This window comes from Pelmatolapia mariae, linkage group LG2 (assembly GCF_036321145.2).
Source record: "Pelmatolapia mariae isolate MD_Pm_ZW linkage group LG2, Pm_UMD_F_2, whole genome shotgun sequence".
NCBI lineage: Eukaryota > Metazoa > Chordata > Actinopteri > Cichliformes > Cichlidae > Pelmatolapia > Pelmatolapia mariae.
In genome coordinates, this window is record NC_086228.1 from 23,946,407 (window position 1) to 23,967,588 (window position 21,182).

The window sequence follows — 21,182 nt, forward strand, 5'->3', positions numbered from 1 at the left end:
TTTTCCAAAAAAAAAAAAAAAAAAAAAACCAAAACATTTTTTTGTCTTTGCACTTATTCTCTTTTTTTTAGGTTATTTATTTTAAGGTAAGGTGTTTTTTTTTTTTTAAGTCTACTAAAGTTGAACATTTTTAACATCCATCTGTGTCAAAGGCTCTTGCTGAGTTGCTGGGGCTTGTAGAATGTGTCTGTTAGAAAACATGGGCGTTCACAGCTGCAACGTTCATCAGAACCGGCGCCGACCAACACCAAGAAAGAAAAACAAGAACTGTTCCCACTCGGGCAGGAAAAGCTTTCCCGCCTGTCAGCCGGGCTCGTTTCCGGCCCACGTTCAGCCTCCAGTCGTCACATCCTTCCACTTCAGCAGCACTCCAGTTTTAGCCTGAAGGCACCTGTGTTAACAGCGCTTTTTGCTTTAGTCGATATGGACTTCGGTTTCTGTTCTACATCCTGCAGTTACCAATTCTAAATCTACACAGTCTGTCACACTTCTACAACTACCCAGGCCGCAGCATGACAAGTAGGTCCTACTGTCACCCAGAAACAAACAAAACAAAAAGTACTCCAAAGGTTTACAAAAAAAAAACTGTAAAAAGAAAAGACAGAAAGGAGATACAGGTGTTATTAACAGCTACTCTGCACATCGCTCTGCTAAGTGTACCACGGGTTCTCTGCTGTGATGATCTACTTCGATACAGTTCACACAAAGAAAGAAAGAAAAGCTTTAACACAAAGCCCCGAACAAAAATCTGAACTCACATCATCACCGCCGCAGATCAACCTTAAGTGTTATTTATTTATTTTTAAAATTGCTCCAATTGATTTTTTGTACTTTTGTGAAAGGTTGAGGTCTTAAAGGACCCGTGGTCTAACATTTAGTCTCTGATTTGATCGTCTCTGAAGCGTGTCAGTGGGGAGAAAAAAAAAAACAAAATGTGGCTCAGCTTACTCGTCGCTGTAAGAAACAGCTTACTGACTTCTTCAGATTAGTTTCAGAGTCTCTGTGCCAGAGCTAAACTGAAAATATTACAGCAATATTTCACTGAAATATCCTGAAACGCGTACCTTCACTCAGAAATCGGGGCTGGGAAACAAAAGCAGAGTCTGAAAGTTTGAGGACAAACAGTCAAATCTTTTCTTTTTTCTTTTTTAAACACGTCATAAAGACGAGACCCACAAACTCAGTATGTCTACTCATTAGCTACCTTGCATTATAAATATATAAAGTTTAAAAAAGTGCTTATTAAAAGAAACTATAGTGATGTGATAACTTCCAGCAGTGTCATTCTCATTTTTGTTCTTGACCAGCATTAATACAAAATGTCAGGGAAAACAAAACGGTCGTCCTTCACAGTCCTCCTCCAACACTGACAAGGATTGTCCACAAAAAAAACAAACCCCCCCAAAGAACTGGTCTCCCATTAACATTCATTCAACGTGTACACAAAGATATACGTTTTTGGAAAAGCATAGTTAATACAAAAGGAGACTTCTCAAACTAAAGAGGAGAGTATTGGCCACTGGTAACACACTGCTGCTGCGACCGACTGGAACACAAGACGACAGGTAAAAATTAAAATAACTAGCAATAATTGCACATAACCTTCGAGAGCCAAGATGTCTGATAAGAGGACTTCACAATAAGATGAGTTGCAGGAGGGATGTGGCACGCTATGGTTTAAATATACTGGATCTGAGGAGAAAGAGCACATTCAAAGAGGCACAGCTGCAAACGGTGCAGCTCTGTGTCCTTAAAAGTGCCGCTCTCATCCCACGTCACCGGCTGCTCTTCAGATGTCTTCATCCTCTTGTTTCCGGGTCTCTCTGTACCGGCGAAGAGTTTTAATGACGTGCCTCTCCGTCCTCTTAGGCAATCATGTACTGAGTGATGGCTCTCAGCGCGTACAGCAGCTCCGCCTGCAGCCGGGCCTCCATGATTAGTAAGTTTATGTGTATCTGAGGAGAGAAAAAACTAAACATTAACACCGAGGGCTGATGTTAGTGATAAGAAACAGTCTCTGGGAATGTGTTGAGTGGACAGGTTGATGTGACCGGGAATGCGCACATTTGTTGGAGTTATGCTTCTACTTCAAATCTGTGCTGTAGGGGGCGCCAGTATTACTCTCTGGTTTGAACAGGTAAACCATGAGCCACAATGCATTTCATCCTTCTGCACTTTCTCCCTGCTTTCCCGTCCCATCTAAAAGCTAAAAATCACAAAATATATTTAAAAATCTACACTGCAGGTACACCATAATCCTACACCCTGACATCCACTTCCTGAGAAATGTACATCCTGCAACTTTAATGGCCTGTTCAGTACTGTTGTTTCTGCTCTTCAGTTGGTTCAGAAAAAAGTTGGCAGAAAAAGAACTGACCAACTTGGAGAGTGAAATCCCAGAGCAATGCAGGCACACCAGTACGAGCATAAAATATCTGAACTGGAACTGAAGAAGCTTCTCGGATGAGAGGTGAAACGTCTTCAAGAAATTTAAAGAAGTCCAGTCGCTTTCTTTTTAAGCTCCGTAGACCAAGTATAAACCTGTATCAATGTAGCTAGAGTCGATGCAGTTCTTTTCCCACCTGATTTTAGCATTTCTTGGTTTAGTTTTAGTTGATAATGACCTCAGAAGCGAAAGCTCGGCTGATCATGCCGGATCCTTGTTTTCCTGCATTTGTCCCAAATTAAATATTGCGGCTCTCGCTTCCAGCTTCATACGTTGTTTGCAGATATGACAACTTTCTTTGTAACACGAAAAATAGTCTTACCCGTTCTGAAGTCTTAAGTGGAGTCCATCTCAGCGGACACACTGGAGTTTTGGTGGAGTCCGGAAAACAGGCCACAGCCTTGACGTACAGCTTCAAATCTCGCTCCAGCAACTGGTTCACTTCACCGTAATCGTAATCATCGTAGCTGCGACCAAAAGCAAACACAACTTTAACTATTGAACACGCACAAAAAAAAGCAGGTTTCTGTATGTCTCCTGTATTTTTTTATTTTTATTGTTTCGGCACAAAGTGGCAGCCTCACCGTATTCCTAACACACAGTGGATGTAATTCCAGATCGCCCTCTTCAGGTCGTCACTGTGCAATGAGGAGAGGGTGGCTACGCTCCTGAACCGGTCATCCAGGAGGTGCCCGATGTCGGAATACAATCTGTTGACTAAGGAGAAGCCGTGATCTTCCCAGGAATAGTCCTAGAGGGAAAAAAATCGGGGTCAGTAACATGAAACATGAGTATTCCTCATTGTACTACTTAGTGAGGAGTTCTGAAAATTGCAGTCAAATAGAAGAACATAACATTTTTCCCTCGTGACTGATGTGTGTGATCCCCTCAGGCTAGCCCCACCAATCTGTGTACCATGCTGTTCTTCATTTTGTGGTTTTTAGAGGCATTCATTTGTAAAATGATTCAAAAGCGTTGCCGAAAATGATTTTGTTATGATTCTTCAAGATGTGGCTAACTGAGTACAAATGTACATTTCAATGTTATTTATTTTTCGTCCATCAATCCATTTGCAATTTGGAGTCACGGAACAGCTGGAGCCTATCCCAGCTGCCACAGGGCGAGAGGCGAGGTACACCCTGGGTGGGTCGCCCATCCTGTCACAGGGCCAACACTGAGAGAGACAATTTACAATCCCCAGTTAACCTAACTCCACTAACTTTATGCTAAGAACAAGCAAACTCCACACAGAAAGATCCTGGCCAGATGATGGAAACCCAGGCCCTTCTTGCTCTGAGGCAACAGTCAACTGTGTCACCGTGCTGCTTCCCATCAGAGAATTATGCCTTCTGCGATACATTTATTAGCGGACATCCCCTTCGCTTTGTTTTCAGTGTTTAGTAACTGCTAAACTACAAGCTTCGGGCTCTTCCTGCCATGTGCTTCCTGAGCAGCCGGCTCACAAGCCAGGCCTCTATTGTGGTGGTCCTCAACATCTTTCAGCCGCCCCTACAGAGAGGACATGATGCCACTAACAAGCACAAATGGAGGACAAGTTAAATGATGCCATTTGGGGGCAGCTTGAGCTGTGGGATTTAGCTTTTATAGTGAAAGTAGGAAAAAGTAGTAGAGGACTTGGAGAAAAGAGACTCCTAGCTCTCTGTTGTACTACTTCTCCTGTTAACAAATACCGATTTTCTGGTAATTTACACAAAACTCACGTTTCTAAAAGCTCTTATGTCTATTTTCATTTTATATTGCGCCTTATGAACTGGACAATGATTAAGAAAACGCATCTAATTAAAATATGAAGGGGAAAAAAACTTCAGCTCACACCTTGTTAGTTATTCATCTCCTGTTGGTCTGTGAGCCAAAGCAGTGTGTTAAAATGTCAAAGAAAGTACTGATTAACTCACTCTGCCTCGGGCTGCCTGATACCAAATTTACATGTTAATTTGGCTACCAGCATCTCAAAGTGCTTCAGACTGTGGCACAGATGCACTTCAGCAGTGGAGAGTAATAAAACTGTGCTAATGTCTTTAATAGACACCAGCCAGACAATCAGAAACTCAGAACAAAAAACAAAACCCTACACATAATCACACTGACACGTTCACTGCTATAAAGACACTCACCTGAACTCTGAACACTTGGAAGTGGTCCTCCTCCTTGCGTGCAAACTCCTGATAGCAAAAGTCAGGGTCTGTGATAAAACGCGAAGGATCTGCGAGGCATATCATCTCCTCCTCCTCCTCTGTGTCTTTAAAAGAAACGATGAAAGCAAAGGAGATGATGAGGCTAAGTAAGGAGTGGTAAACGCTCAGGTTTCACACTGTGCGACTTCACTAACGCTCAAGGAATGAGTGGGAATGTCTCGGTGGTGTTACCTGTCTGCTGGAGTGTTTGCTTTTCACGCTCTTCCTGGGACTTCTGGATCCTCTCCTTCAGACACATCACGTCACCACTTGAGTCCAGAGACTGCCGATAAAAAAAAAAAAAAAAAAAAAAAAAAAGTATCTCATCAAGTTAAATATATTAAAGCAACTGCTAAGGGCACAGAAATAACATCAGAAAATATCCAACTGAATTTGATGATATTTATCAAAGGAAAAATACTGAACAAATTAATCGGTCATTTTACACTATTAAACATTTTTTCCAATCCTTATTATATGATGTAAGGCCAGTGAGATGCACTAAGCACTCTCACAGTAATTTGAGCCCATTTTAAACAGCACCTTATTTAATACTCAACTACAAATAAAAAATACACTCCTAAAATACATTTTCATCTGGTAAAACTGGTGGTATTTAGTTTGGCTATTTTGGCCTTTTTCTTCTTATTCCTTTCCACAAGCACCAGTGGGTTGAGTGACACCAGTATTGCTCTTATTGGTCCCTTTTTTAAAGCTATTCTAACTATTTATGAACTAATTTCAGTCTATAGCTTCAGATATGTATATAAATATATTTTTACCCGTCGTCGTGTTATGTGTTCAGAGGGAGTGGCGAGGGACTGAGGCACGTTGGTGTTGCCGTTGGCAGCATCAAAGGGGCAGAAGGTCGGTGGAGTACCGTTGGGAGATTTGGAGGAGAGAGGGACAAAGTCTGCGTCTGTGTCGCATCCAAACACAAAGCTGCAGAGGGAGTGGCAGTGGGCCAGGATCACCACGGCCTGCACCAGCTCAGCCAGTGACCAGCACTGCTCGCCCGCCTTCAGCAGCGTCTGGAGAGCAGAGGCAAAAACAAACACACATTTAGAACGAGGAAATGAAATAAAACAAAGGATCCAAGTATTTTTTTTTTTTTTTAAATACTTATACAAATGTTAAATTTTATCCGTGGTCTGTCTTCGCTGTACCTGGATATGTGAGCAGGTGGTGAGCCAGGGTTGGTGGGCCAGCACCTTGTTAATGTTGTCAAGGAGCCGAAGGCGAAGGGGTGCCGCCTCCAAACCCTGCAACCACTTGGGATCCCCGCCCACCCTCAGAAAATGCGTTGAGTGCAGGTACACCAGGTAGTTGCAGTGATGACGTGCTGCAGCCTGTTAGTCACAGGAACAAAGACGAAAACTCAAAAAAAAAAAAAAAAAAAGCTTTGTGTATGTTTGGCTGCACGATGACAGCTGGTGAGGGGTTTGGATGTATCCTAGAGAGAAAAGCCAGGTCACTAACCATGATGGCGATGTAATGGCGGTATGGCAGCGGCAGGGGGCCATCCATGTGCAGGATGTAATGCTGTGTGCGCAGGAAGCTCTCCAGGTACTGAGGGTGAGACGCCATCTGCTGGGACACGGCATCTACACTCCCCCTGCTGACCAGCAGTGACACTCGCTCCTTCTCACCATTCACCATCACCTGCAGAAACAGCGACAAGGACGAGAGACGGTTGGTTTCTGGAAGAGGGACCTTAAAATCATATTGTACCATAAGATATTGTTCTCCCATTTTGTGGGAAATGGCTATAATGGCTGAAACAAAGTGCTGACAGAAGAAATAAATATGAGAACATTAATGGCTGTGAAAAATCTTAAAATTATGCTGGATGAAGCTGCTCTGAACTACACCACTGTAAATCCAAAATCTTTGGCTCTTTGGTGGAGTTTGGACGTCACTAAAGAGCGACTTTGACATTTTACAGACAAAGCAATCAGTTAATCCACAATGGGAACACATTTATTTATTGCCAGTTTTAAATAATAAAATATATGGGACAAAAAATAAAAATAATTCAGTGACCCGAGGATGACTTTCTTTTGGAGTAATTGTTAGATCTGTAGCAAAAACAGGCTAGACTTCTGTGTCCGTGCCATGGACCGAACTTGTGTTACCCCCCCATAAATCAGCTGAAAGAAAAACAGTCTTGGGAAAACAGCAGTGATACAGGCGCCACTGGCAAGTGAGCGCATTCCTTGCATTATTCCTTCTCCAAATAAAACAAGCAAACAACAGTAGCTCAGCTGAGAGCTCGTCAGACAAACAGACACCATGGTAGGTTGGCTGCAGCAGGGCCAGATGCTTCCTAGTTCAACACCACTTCATTATTATCAAACACAGAAGCAGCACTGTGGATTTTTTTTTTTTCTTCAAAAGGTACTTCTACTTCTGTGAAATGAAAATGGACAGCAGCCTGCTAAAACTAAAGGGGAAAAAAAAACACCCATGTTTTCCTTAGAAAAGGGGATTTACATGCTGGGAGGAAGCACAGACGAAGCAACTAATGTGAAAGTTGAGCTTAAGAGGCCTTGAAGAGGGAAGCTCATGAGCAGCAGCAGCAAAGAAATTCATAAGCCCTAACAGACAAACAAGGGAGCGACTGGGCTCAGGAGCCGGAGGCCAAGAGAAACAGACCCATGCGGAGAGGGGAGCTGGATCGCCTTCATGGGCACAGCCTCTGTCACCATCTTACAATCGGTTCTAGGAAAAGGTGTTTGGGAACTCAGCCATGAGCAGGAATCGGCTCCACTGTACATGAAACCCGAGTGGACGGCGCTCATCAAAGCCAAATGTTTCCCTTCAGTTTGGCAAAGACTTCTCCCTTTAACAGCTGAACGTCTGTCAAGGATTACTACTGTCCTGTCAAATCACAGACGCCTCAGCTTATGTCACAGATAGTCGTAGCAAATGGCGACTAGAAAGACTCCCTGCTTAATTTTAGCCTTGTACAGATCTTTGGTATTCAGCTCCATGTGGTATTTCACTTCTCCCTGCAGTCGACGAGGGTTTCCTCCTGATCCTGTAGGAGGCTCCACCTCTTGACCTATATAGACTCCATGCTCAGATCTTAAAAAACATGTCAAGACAGCACACATTAAACAAACGTCACACCGAGGCTGACTTATTTGTATAAACTACGAGTTATTTTAACTCTAAGGAGAATGCAAGGGAATAAAATGAGCAGGCAGTGAATAATGCAAGCTTAGATGCAAACCCTGACCCTCATTTATCTGTCATCATAAATGAGAAATGGTTTGAATGGGAATGTAGAGTGCACAGGTGCCTGCCAATCAAAACCTGACAAGAGCACATTCACAAGAGTAGGTCTGATTAGTATGCCGAGCTGCAGAATCTAGGTTACAGCTCCATCAAAGCGCTAACTGGCTCGATGGGGCCTGCACCGTGAAGAAAACACACCAGTCAAATAATTAACATGTAAGGAGATCGGCGCCTGTTTTTTTTTTTTTCCTAGTCTTTTCATTCCGGCATGAAACTGACTCCAACATAGATCGATCATACTTTTAGGCAAATACGGGGGGGGGGGGGGGGGGGGGGAGAGAGAAGAAGATATTTTTACAACATTTTTTAAATACTGCTTTTAATAGCACAATGACCAAGATTTGCAAGCACAGAAAACTTCTTTATAGGACTAATTATTTTCCAAGTAATTGTGCTGGACAATATAAAAGATGTACTGTTGTGACTTTTTGAAATATTGCCAACTCAGTGAACAGATAAAGTACCCACTGGGGACACTCAAGTTTCTAAAATTACTGTTTTATATTATTATGCACTAGTACCTGCGATGGAAGAGGAATCCTGCCTCAAGTGTATACCCTTCTCCCTCACAGTTCATATTACATAAATCAGATATAAGAAAGTTAGACACCATTTCATCAGGAACAAGCTGGAAAGGGCTCAGGATGGGTTAGGATTATGATGGAGGAGAGCACAGAGGCTACAAAATAACTTGCCACCAAGAAAGGAGCAGTGTCTGCTGCTATTTGGAAGTTTTTCAGGATATTACCAAAAAAAAAAAAAAAAAAAAAAAACTTGTTCTGACCCCTCGGACTGTGCACGAGGCTCAGCAAGCTCAGCCACACCATAGACAGTATAAAATAGGGATGTACAGCAGCCGATTGTTTGGTGTTTTAAAACCAGATTATATGAGCAGGAGACTGACTGTGGCAGCAAACCTCGCGATTTCTCAATCACAACTTGTCAGCCAATGAACATATCCTGGATAATCCTTTTAACACTTAAAATGACCAAAATTTATAAAACAGCTCTAATGATTCAGAGGGTCCAAGGGCTGTTCTCCAATCCATTTCTGTAGGACCGTTAATCTTTTTACAACACGGTCGGCTGTGAGAAAGAATGCACTGGCTTCTCGTTTTAGAGCCTGAAGCTATGTCCATGTTTCACTTGTCTATGCTTGGCTGTGATTTTATATTTTAAATACTCCCATGAGAAAAATAAGCAACTGTAACATATATAAAAGGGAAAGCATTTCAAATCAGAGATGGGTATGGTTAACAGTTAAACACTAGTCTACAATCCCTTCAACATTATGACAAACCCTCGGCAAAATGGGAAACTAACCCTGGAAATGGCACTGACACTCACCCTTGCTGATGCATCTTTTCTCAGTGTGATTACTTCAGCTAAAAAGGTTACCGTTAGAGACGTCAAAGCCAAAATTAAGGACTTGTGCAAAGAACTAAAAACCCACGGTGCTAAGCAGTATCGTCAAATTGTAGCAAACACCCTGCATTCGTCATCACACAGAAAAATACTGACAACACTCAGAAACACACAGAAATCAGAAAAAGCAACCCTCTAACTGTCATATTCTGTTAATTTTCAAATCTGAAGTAAAATAAGCAACAAACCTACTCTTTTAGAGACTGAGGAGATGGGATTTGCCATCACATAATCAAAGAGGAAATTGGTATTTTGCGAGTTTTCAAACATGTCTGGACATATACAAGGTAATAAGTCAAACTGAAACAGGAACTACAGTGGATGTGAAGGCATTCAGAAAGCAGAAAATGACATCCTATAGGTTTATGGTGTCTGTTGAGGACAGAAGCAAAAATCAAATAGAAAGCAAAGAGTTTACAGTATGCTCATCAATACATTTCATTTCAAAAATTCTAAATTTTGCTATTTTTTCATGTCCTAGCTCTGTGTTGAAAGTGATCCATCTTTATCCAAACTAATCAACATTTTCTTATTTATATGCGCTGTGGGAAAAGCTTTAGGCAGATGTATTATTGTCCCAATACCTAGCTTTATTGTTATTGCCTGATAACAACCCAGAGAAGCTGCACATAGCTTTGACAAGGCGATACACTCCTTATTGGCCACCCACATGAAAAAAAAAAAAGAAGAAGAAGAAGAAGAAGAAAAAAACCGACACACAAAAAAATATTGCACTGAAAGAAGAGAGAAAAAAGGGTAAGTAAGGGTGGGTGGACATATAAAGCAGCATCATGTCTGCAACTGTGTATGCTATTACAAAGCATATTGTGGTTTCACATGTACACTCAGAAGCCTATCAATTCAGCTTACAGTACACGCAGAAGCAACAAAGCTATTTTTTGTAGTCAAAAACAGGCCTGAGGGGGTGACATTAGAGCGCTGCTGTATTCAAATCACAAGATGCAGTCAAACTTGTGGCTTGCCTGCAAAATATTAACATAAACAACCCACAGTAGGGCCTGTTGTGAAAGAAAAAGATTCACAGGTGCAGATCATTTGACATTCAAAAGAAATCTCCTTTTTCCCCAACACGGGAGAGGACAGATAATTTGTTTATTGATCAGAGAGGACTACGGATGAAATGAAAAACAGGGATGACGTCACAGAGAGGAGGAAAGGTAAAGGGAAACAAAGACAGGCTTTGATAGCTGGCTGACAAACAAGCAAGGCTAGGAAGGAGAGCGCTGGACTAAGATGACACACAAAGAAGAGAGGAAAATTACACCAGCAGCCGCTTCAGTGTGTTGGTGCGTGGTGGGCTGCAGGAGGGGGCTGCTGCAGATATAGGAGAAGGACATTCAATCTGCATTCCTTACTGAGTCTGGAAGGGGTTCATCCTCATCATGCGCCCACCTTCATCACCAGAAGAAGCAGCTTGGGGGATGGGGGTTGGGGGGGCTGTTGCTCTTGCAACCTGAACTTGGGGAGTAGGGCAAAACAAACCAGCTGCAGCCAAGATTGGAAAAGGAGAAGGAAGGGAAAGGAGCTGGAGCTTCACATACAACACAACCAAGACAAACAAAACACTGTGCTGCAGGATGATGTGTGTGTGTGTGTGTGTGTGTGTGTGTGTGGGGGGGGGGGGGACAAAGGCGAGCACACATACTGCACATGAATGATGGGACCTGTCAGAAAACATGGCATGCAGGTAGAGCGACACTGTAGGGGTAGAAAAGACTTTCCCTGATAATTAGGTCTCACAAACAAGCAAAAGGTTTAAGGTTATCAAATCAAAAGGCAAATGCACGACCAGTATATATTGCTTATCGTTTGTCTCCAGTTGCAGTGAATTTATGTAAAAGTATAGCAGCAGTAAAAAAAGCAGCGCATATTAGTCTTTAAACACAAAGTAGCTGCTCACATTCCTGCTTGTTTTGTTCCATTTCTGGACCTCTAATCTGCAGCAAATACGTCTCTTTCGGGCTACAACTTGGGACAGCGCCCCCCTTTTGTTGTGAAGTGGAAAAACACCGGCAGAGGAGAAAAACAACTTTGATTGGCAGTCCAGTTGAAGCCAGCAAAAAACAGCACAATAAAAAAAAAAGTTGCCAACATTTAGAGGTACCGCAAGCGACAAAACCCGCACAATGCCCGTCAATCCTCGAGGATTAGGCATGTTTACACGCTGAATGTGTCCTGCAAAACCCGTGCTTGTGTGTTATTTAGGAGTAAATATATGGTGCTGCATTACTTCACAGCCACTTCTCTCCCCAAACCTTCAGATGATGTCATCGTCACCTGCAGCTTTCTCCTCACACTGCACCGTCTCATCGGGCTCTTAGTGCACGGACACGTTAATAATCCGCAAAAGCGAAGCCGAATTTAACACAAATATTAAAAGGAAGCGTTTAAATCTTCTCCCTCCTGTGGCAGAACAAAGGCAGAGCCGTCATCTCGCTGTTTGTGCGGTTAGGGTGATGTGTTCGGGCCTGGTTTTATTAACAGAAATTTAAAAAAAAAACAGAAAGAGAAACAGGTAAATTTGTAGCTTTTATCGGTCGAAATTACACGTTAAAACAGCGAGAAAGCGCAGCGAGCTTTACGTGACGCTCTAACGGCTGGAGATGGAAACCGAGCTCAGTGCGTTCCTAACCCCCATATTCAACTACTAAAACCCCACTTCTCCGCCGTCAAAATGTCATCTAAGTCAAACTAGTTTTCTTTGTGAACTGTTAAGCGTTAGCGAGCTACAACGTAAGTTTGCTTCGACTGTTTTTTTTCCCCTTTCCTTTTTTTGGTCGCTAATGTTAGCCAACTGTTCGTTAAAAACTTTGAAAAACAGTTAAATGCAAGCTAGCCGTCGTCTATCACCTCGTTTTAAGCTTTAAAATGCATTAAGGGTGAATTCAAGAGCTGCCAAAAAAAAGAGATTTTTTCTTTGATATAAATGATCCCTTAGGCAAATGAATGAACGCTACTGAGTTAGCCGCTATTAGCTTCAATTGCCTTAAAACTAACTTACCCCCCCTCCCCCTTCTCTGTCGAAAGTCAGCTAACCTTATAACCTACCTGTTTCTGGACTCGCTGGCACTGGGTTCTCAGGGGGTACTCCATTTTACTCGTACAGATGATCATTTTCCAAAAAAAGTGTGCTATTTCATGGATGCGGCTATGTCCTTTCTTGGTGCTTTACCAGCTAGCTAACAAAGGCAGAGAGCCGCTGCTGGCTTCAGTCAGTCTGTAGCTGCAGACCGGACTGAGACGAAAACCTTCCCGCAGCTGAGCTGACAGCTCCAGTAACAGTGCGTCCAATCAGAGCGCAGGGGGGCGGAGCTCCAAATGCTAATGAACATCTGCAAACAACCGAGCAGAGAGAGGCGAAAACAGGCCGGGCAGACCGCGGGGCTGGACTACTAACTTACCCTGGGACGGGAAAGTTACTAGGAAGGAGCACTTCGTGTTATTTTAGCTGCCACTAAAGACTTCAAGAACGCACAGGTTCCCCTCCCCCAACTTTATTTTCATCAACATCATAAACAGAACTGCACAAAAGTCCACAGATGAAAGAAAAAGAGGCAAACAAGGAGAAGAAAAAGCAAACAAGAGAACAAACAAAGCACTATGCTAAACACGATTATATGTAATAATGCCAGGGTGGAAATTAGATGCATCTTAATTCTTTGTCTTAACTGCTTATCCATTTCAGAGGATTAGTGAGGAGGAAGTGAAGGTAGCTATGAAGATGATGAAGAGTAGAAATGGAACTGAATGCCTGTAGAAGTGTGGAGATGTCTAGGAGAGAGGGACTTTTTAACCAGATTTTTTAACGCAATCTTGAAGAATGAAGAAAGGAGAAGTGTACTGGTGCCAGTTTTTAAAGAACAAGGGTGATGTGCAGAGTTGTAGCAACACTTAAGCCATGAAGCTGTGGGAAAAGGTGTTAAAGTTAGGTTTAGAAAAGAGACACTCGGATTAGAGGGCACATACAGATGTGAGCTCAGGAGCTGGACTGTGTCTTTGTGGGTCTAGAGAAAGGGTATGATCAAGTACCAAGAGTGGAGGGGCAGAGAAGCACGCGAGGGTGGTGCAGGGTATGTATGATGACAGCAAGACAGTGGTGAGGTGTGCAGCTGGAGTGACAGATGGCTTCAAGGTGAGGGTGGGATTACATCATGGATCACCATTGAGGCCGTAATTGTTTGCAGTGATGGTGGACAAATGAGGCCAGAATGGAGTCTCTGTGGACTCTGATGTCTGCATATGACTTCGTGATCTGTAGTGAGAGTAGAGAAGAGGTGGAAGAGGTATGCTCTTGAGAGAAGAGGAATGAAACTCAGTAGAAGCAAGAAATGACACGTGTGTATGAGAGGGAGACAGGTTTAACACTGAAGCTAGAAAGAGCAGAGGTAGTGAAGACAGACGAGTTTAAATACCTGGAGTCAACCATCCAAAGCAACAGATGGGGCACAAGAGAAGTGAAGTTGAGAGTGCAGAGAGGGTAGAGAAGAGTGTCAGGGATGATTTGTGACAGAAGCAGAGCAGTCGCAAGAAGAAGAAAAAGATTCAATAAGGAGAATGGCTTTATGTCTTATTTTTATGTTACATTAGGAGGTGCTATATTGTTTAGACCCATCAACAAAGCCTTTATGTGGTTCCTGATTGTGGAATTTTACAAAAGTATTAAATCATTACTTTTCTTTCTTAGCTGTTTATCCATTTCAGGGTCATGGTGGGGTTTGAACATACCACAGCTGTCATGGTGTGTGAGGCAGGGTACACCAGCCCGTCACAGGGCTAACACACAACCATTCACACCTACAGCCACTTCAGCATCACCAATTAACCTAACCCCATGCATGTCTTAGGACTGTGGGAGGAAGCTGGAGTATCCAGAGGGAACTCAAACAGTCACAGGGAAAAAGTCCCTACCTGCCCAGTGGTTTTAAACCCAGGACCTTCCTGCTGTGAAGGTTTGTACAGCAAGAAGGTCAGGATAGGTTCTTTTCAACTTATTTTGGGTAAAGTAAAATATATTTTACCTGTTCAAAATAGTGTGTTTATGGTAGAAAAACAGATGAGAAATACTTTTATTTTCCAGCCCACAAAAGACACATTTACAGTCTTATTAATGAATCTTCGCATTTAAAACAGTATTTTGTACTGTAACAGCACTTCTTGGTATATCACTGAAAATGACTGTGGGTAGGCAGGTTCCCACTTTTGACATTTTGCTTGGTGTAGACAGCCCCTGCCCACACTGGCTGAGGTTATGATGGTTAACTAAATTTAAACAAAAAACTCAAACCAACTGTGAGAAAACAAACAAAAAACATTTTAGTAAATTCAAATCAAATTAACAGTAGATGGTGGGTGGGGGGGGGGGGGGGGGGGGCTATCGAATGTATAGTGTGAACCTTTGAAATGAACTAAGATGAAATAAAACATAATTTTAACAACAAAAGTGAAACTAAACGAGCAAAGTCATCCAGGAAACTGAAACTACACTGATTTTAAAGCAGAAGTTAAAAACAAACATACAAAATAATCCCAAGTCTGTGTAGTAGGTATGTTTAGGTCAGGTTAAGTGATGTAGTTATTGTCCATGTAGTAGTCTACCACAGGTTCCTATGTTTGGGAAAAGTCCTCTGTCATCTGATTTATCATCAGTTCTTCTCTTATATATTTATTGTTGGACGAAAGAAGCTCTTAGCATGACACCCACAACGTAGTTAGTTGTAGTTTGCTCTAAGGCATCGGCTATAAATACACCCTTGTCTTGGTAGTTTTGATATAAATCTGATGTGATATGATATTAATCTGATACCTGGAGTTTAAAAAAGGAGCATTTCCAGCTTTTGCATGTGAAAGTTATTCAGTTAGTCTGCTTTCAGGTTAGAGATTAGGAGGTGAGTTGATTTTAGACCTGCATTGTATATGCAGAGATATAAAGACACCCTGGCCTCGTGTTTTGTTTTGTTTTTTTGTTGTTGTTTTTTTCAAGCAGGGGCTGTTCATGCCTTGCTCTTGATTTCCTGTTTACTGACATTAACAGGCATTTTCATTAAGACTGCAAAAGGCTGCTAAAAGACTCCAGACTGCAGAGAAAAAACACTCCATCCAAGTTTTCAACACAGGTTTTCTGGTTTTCTCACCATTCCTCCTTTAGAGACACCAGTAATTTTCCTTGTGACTAATCACAAGGACTGATCATCATGTCTGATAATCAGTCTTCTCAGTTAATGGTACAATATACAATGTTATTTTAGACCACATGTGATTTATACTTCCATAAAGAATTTAGTCTCCTAGTTTTGGTTTAGGGGAAAGAAGCTGACTAGCTTGTGCAGAGCTCCAACCTCAACCTCAAGCTAACCACGGGGATTTACAGGATTTAAATAGGGGGAGCAAGAATCAGTGTGTGTGGGGGTGTATATGAAATCAGGAGATTATATCAGGAAAAAAATACCCTACTAAATCATCTGATAATTCAGTGGGTAATCCTGGATAGACCTCAGGAGATGCTGCATCAGGAGACATTGCTGTCTTGTAACAATAAGCTGCTACAATAAAGCAGAAGATTTAACTGGGACTTAATGCATTCTGGTTAGACATAGGCAATATAAAAGATGGACGTAGCTTCAGGGTTTCAGGGTGAAATGCCTGAAATCTGCAAGGGCGACTCCTGTGGATTCAAAAAGATTTTGGCTGTAAAGAAGTCTGTTTTAAAATGGCCCCATTGCCCCACATCTTTATGGGCTCTGTTGCTAGCTTCATGTCACACTGAATAAATCGTGAATTTAATGTTGTAAATTATGATCACTATTAAAAAGGAGGATTATTCAGAACATGCTCATAGGCTAACGATTTGTCAGTTACAGTCAAATCCACCCCTGCTTCGTCACATCTGGTCTCAAATCTCCACGATGCCGACAGCGTAATTGCTCAGCTCGAGCCTTCATAAAGAGGATTTCATGTCTCTAGCCATACATACTGAAAGATTTTGGGCATGCAACCTATGCAGATGTCCTTGCGTGTAGTCCCAAAAAACTGCTGTGCATAGCCTGACAGTGGTAATGCTGTGCATTGGGCAGAATGAAAAGCACAGACAGTGTGGCCTAGGGGGCAGGTTTCATTATTTCTAACACTTAGTTTCACTTCTCCAGGGCAGTAGCTAAGCAAAATGACCACCAACAACAACACAAACACAAACAAAGAGAAGCCCACGGATCACACATTTTTGGCCCTGAACCCTGGAGGGAGTAAACAGCTACACCAGGGGAGACAACAGTTTGCAAAGCCCATCATCAAACCAACACCCAACCATATCGGCCCTCTACCAGGACCGATGGGTGCTGTCACAGTGGCTTCATCCGTCCTTTATGCTTCTCCATCTGTAAAAATGCTTTATTATTCGAGTGGTAATAAAGAACAGTGTCTCACACAAATGATGGCAGTGGACTGAACTACCAGTTTTGAAAACTTTAACTTGATTGTTTTTGATAAATAGTTGTATTCACGGAGTTCCACTGAGGGGGACCTTTTTCCAGAAAAAGGGAATCTCCCTTTTACCCCTGTAATTTCCCCCTATGTCTGAATTGGCACAGCAACACAATTAAATGAAGCAATCAAATTTCAAAATTTGATCGTTGCCCCAGGCCCCCCCTGTTTAGCAACACCATTTCAGCTAACGCACTAATTTTACATAATTCAAAAATCTTGTGTAAAATCTTCATGGAAGGATGTGGTAGGAATACTGGCACAAGATCCTTAGCAGCCACACAGACACGTAATATTCCACAGTGTACTGTGTCCAGCCATTAACCGACCGGTATGGCAACATTACCAAACTGAATAATTCCACTAAAGCTGAAGCAACAGAGCCAGTGCAATTAAGACGGATGGATCAATTATTGACTTTTTAAAGCCACAAGGGGAAGTTGAAATAAAACCACACATCCGATTAAACAGCTGAGCTTCATAAAATGTGGCCTATCTCCAACAAGTCTGTAAGTCACGCAAAACTTTGCAGAGGAGACGGTAAAATCTCAATCATCTCGCTGTCACACAGTGAATCAGTTAAAAGGAATGATCTGATGTAGCACACAACCAGCACTGATTAAAGTTCCCCTTGCCATGTGATATCCACAACTGACCACTGCATTCAGAGCTGTTTGACTGACCCTCAGCGTTGACCCAGCTGTTACTTTTTGTATGGATGTATTCAGTCCACTCAGAATGAGCCATTTGTGTATCAGAGAGCTCACTACTATACTGGTTCAAATCCAGTTGCTTTCTGCGTGCAGGAGTCATAACTTTCACTAACATTACAAGCACTTCATTTCTATTAAGAATTTAGTAACATTAAAGTAATATTTCCCAATTTCCACCTTGTAAACATATATAGAGTGCACAAAACACAAGAAAAGAGGCCACATGTCCTTATCTTCAACGTTATGCTGCTCTGTTGTTTGTTAATTGCCCCTTGGGGATAAATAAAGTCTTCTGATTCTGATTCTGATATAAATATGCAAAAGATTGCTTATAACCACATATTTCCTTGCTATGAGTTGATGTGTTTGTAAAACAAATTCGCTGAATAACTAGATTTTCTCTAAATCTGAAAACTGGAATTCCTGGCACACCAATTTTAAGAGAGTGTGGGGGAGTATACAGGGCCATTAAGCAACATGAAGGCATTGTTGCCACAGCCATGACTCATCAAACATTACCACACAACAGCTTTACTAACTTTAGTCAGTCCATCTCTATTAGATTAACCCGCAGTTTGCACAAACATCATGTGAATCTAATTGTGTGCCAGACAGAAGCAGTCCAAACTGGAGCTGAATTAAATAAAGAAAGAAAAAAAGTAAAACGCCTGAGAGGTCATTTAGACTGAGGAGGTTTTTCAGTCAGACATTAACCCTCAAGTAATGAAGCTATTTGATGAGTGAAATGACCCAGTGGGTTCATAATGACCCACATTATATGGCTCTATTTGTGTTTATCATGCCTACACTGTTTATTGTATCTATGACAGATATTCTAAAATGCCCCAGTATAATTAATTATAGGTTTCAATTGCTTTTTTCAAAAAAGAAGTTAACCTGAGCTGTTTTCATCATCACTTTGGCCATAAAGTATGTGCCTTGAGGCACTGGCAGGAGTACCTTTTGGTGCTGTGAGTCTGTTACCCATGATTCAATCAAAACCTGTTAGCCAGGTACTTCTAAATATATGTGTGTGGTATCAGTGACTTGAAGGTTAAGAATAGTAATAGATTTAAATAACATTTGACGGAGAAATTAAAATACAGAAGAGCCCAAGTGTACTTACTGGCCACTCTATTAGGTACAACTTCCTAGAACTGGGTTGGACATCCTTTTGCATTCAGAACTGGCTTAATTCTTCATTGCACAGATTCAACAAGGAGCTGGAAACATTCCTGAGAGATGTTGGTCCATATCGACACAATAGCATCACAAGGTTGTTTCAGCTGTACATCCGTGATGGGACTGTGAAGGCCATTTGAGTGAAATTGTCACATTCTTGAATTGTCACTTTTAAGAAGCCCGTTTGAGAAAATATGAGCTTTCTGACATGGTGCGTTATCCTCCAGGAAGCAGCCATCAGAAGATGGGCACACTGTGATAAAGAAATGATATTCAAGAAGGCTGTGGGATTCAGACGATGCTCAGTCGGTACTCAGAGCCCAAATAGTGCCAAAAAATATCTCCCACGCCATTATAACATCACCACTAGCCTGAGTTGCTAATATGAGGAAGGAGGAATCCATTTTTTTGTGTCATTTGCAACAAATTTTGACCAGATCATCTAAAAACCACAGCAGAATCTTCTACTGGCCAGTACCCAGTGTGGTCTTCTGCTGCTGTGGTCCATCTGCTTCAAGGTTTGAAATACATTCAGAGCATTCTTATGATCTTGAAGCAATGTGGCCATTCTTCTCTGACCTCTGGCATCAGCAAGGCATTTTCACCCAGAGAACTGCCATCCACTGGATATTTTCTCTTTTCAGACCATTCTTGGTAAACCCTAAAGATGGCTGTGTGAAAAATAATCCTAGCAGAGCAGCAGTTTCTGAAATACTCAGAACACCCTTACGCTCACCAACAAGCATGCCACGTTCAAAGTCCCCTATATCACCTTTCTTTCTCATTCAGATAGTTTGAACTTTAGCAGGTTGTCTTGATCATGTCTACATGACTAAATGGACCAAGAAGCTTCCCTGTGATTGGATCATTAGAAATCTGCATTAATAAGAGGTTTAAGGTGTACCTAATGAATCTGGCATACGTGCATCTATGTATGGAAAGCAGCTTTAAATGTCAAGTAATTACTCAGATTGCATGTTGTGCCTTGCGGCTTCTATTCAGTTAGATCTAATTTTGGGTTGTAACACCAAATATAGCCTGTCACTAATGTGTTTTGAGTACTTGTCTATATGAAGTCCGCTGTGTCATTATGTGGTGTCATCCCTTCATTTATATTTCTTTTCATTTGTCATATAAAAGCAATTATTTATTTAATTAAGCTGATGAGGATATAAGAGCCACCTGGTGTATAGAATTAGATTCTATGAATATACTTCCTTTAACACCTTCCTCAGAAGCAGCTGTGACACACTTGATTGGTGAAAAAAAGCTACACTATAACCCGAGTTCCTTTCAGAGCAAATCCTGCGCTTCCACTGAAATTCGTCTAGAAACAACGACCAGGGACTTTCCTGAGAAGAAAAGCTGCCGTGTTCGGGTTCACTCCTCCTATACGAAAATCTGAAACTGAAACTGATTTAAAAGCCATCTATACTTGTGGAAATATGGGAAGTTAACAATAAATGACAATCATTCGGACATGAACAGGTTTAATCTGCGACTTGGTGACACATTAGCAGCTTATCAGTTATTGCTCTCCAGCCTCTGTGGTCACAGTGGACTGAAATACTTCCTGTTGTGACTTTAAACACTGTCAAGAGGCTGAAGAGCCAAACCTGCGACGTGCTGCCTCTCACCAATCATTTCCTGTTTAGCAAACCATAGTCTAGTAAGAAACGATGAAGAAATGAAGACTCAGCAGTGCATGACCAGTATTCACACTTTTCCTCTATTTCACAGACATTCTGTGAAATACAGGAGCCAGATCACCCTTGTAGGGATGGTCATTACTTGCAGTGGCGCAGCACAGAAACTGATGTAACCTTTCTTCCCTGTGTAGCAATTCACTGAAGGCCAAATCGTCTAAATTGTGATATTTTCACTCATATTTGCTTATGCAGACTTGGCTGCCATGTAGAAACACACCATGAAAACTCACATATTTAAGTTTGCTTTTTTAACAGTTGGTTATTTTTTTAATTGTTAACCAGCTCACTATAAATGGGTCCTACTTTATGTTAAGCAGTGCATTTAACTTTATGCTAGTTTTCAGAGTTTACCTACTTACCGAGTGATCTGTATTTTCTGCACACATACTGAGGAGTGTGGTGGTAATAATCTGTACATGATTCACAGTGTGTAGAGAACAGGAAGGGGATCACTATCTCTTAACACATAATGTAAACACAGTGTACTTTTTTAAAAAGATCATCGATAGTGACCTTTTTTTTACAGATTATTTGCTATAAAAACGGTTTATATGACTAATCTCCCTTTAAGATCTGCACAGTTAAATTAAATGAATTAGCATCACCCCACCCCCCCACCCCCCGCTTACCTTGAGGTTAGGTTTTTTTCAAAGTTGAATCAGCACTTTTTGTTTTTTTTGGTTAAATCAGATATTTCAGGGCATAGAGAAATGGT

At 41.7% G+C, this 21,182-nt stretch overlaps 1 protein-coding gene across 1 annotated transcript; it reads right to left on the reverse strand.

Annotated features, from left to right (window-relative positions):
- Positions 1 to 19: 19 nt before the first annotated feature.
- On the reverse strand, positions 20 to 12,628 carry sesn4 (sestrin 4). The gene is made up of 9 exons (XM_063495589.1): positions 12,436 to 12,628; positions 6,121 to 6,303; positions 5,808 to 5,990; positions 5,424 to 5,672; positions 4,834 to 4,924; positions 4,582 to 4,706; positions 3,031 to 3,197; positions 2,769 to 2,913; positions 20 to 1,955 (listed from the first exon to the last, which is right to left on the reverse strand). Exons 1-9 carry the CDS (start codon positions 12,499 to 12,501, stop codon positions 1,866 to 1,868), a joined length of 1,299 nt encoding a protein of 432 aa, XP_063351659.1. The 5' UTR covers positions 12,502 to 12,628; the 3' UTR covers positions 20 to 1,865.
- Between the last annotated feature and the right edge of the window lie 8,554 nt (positions 12,629 to 21,182).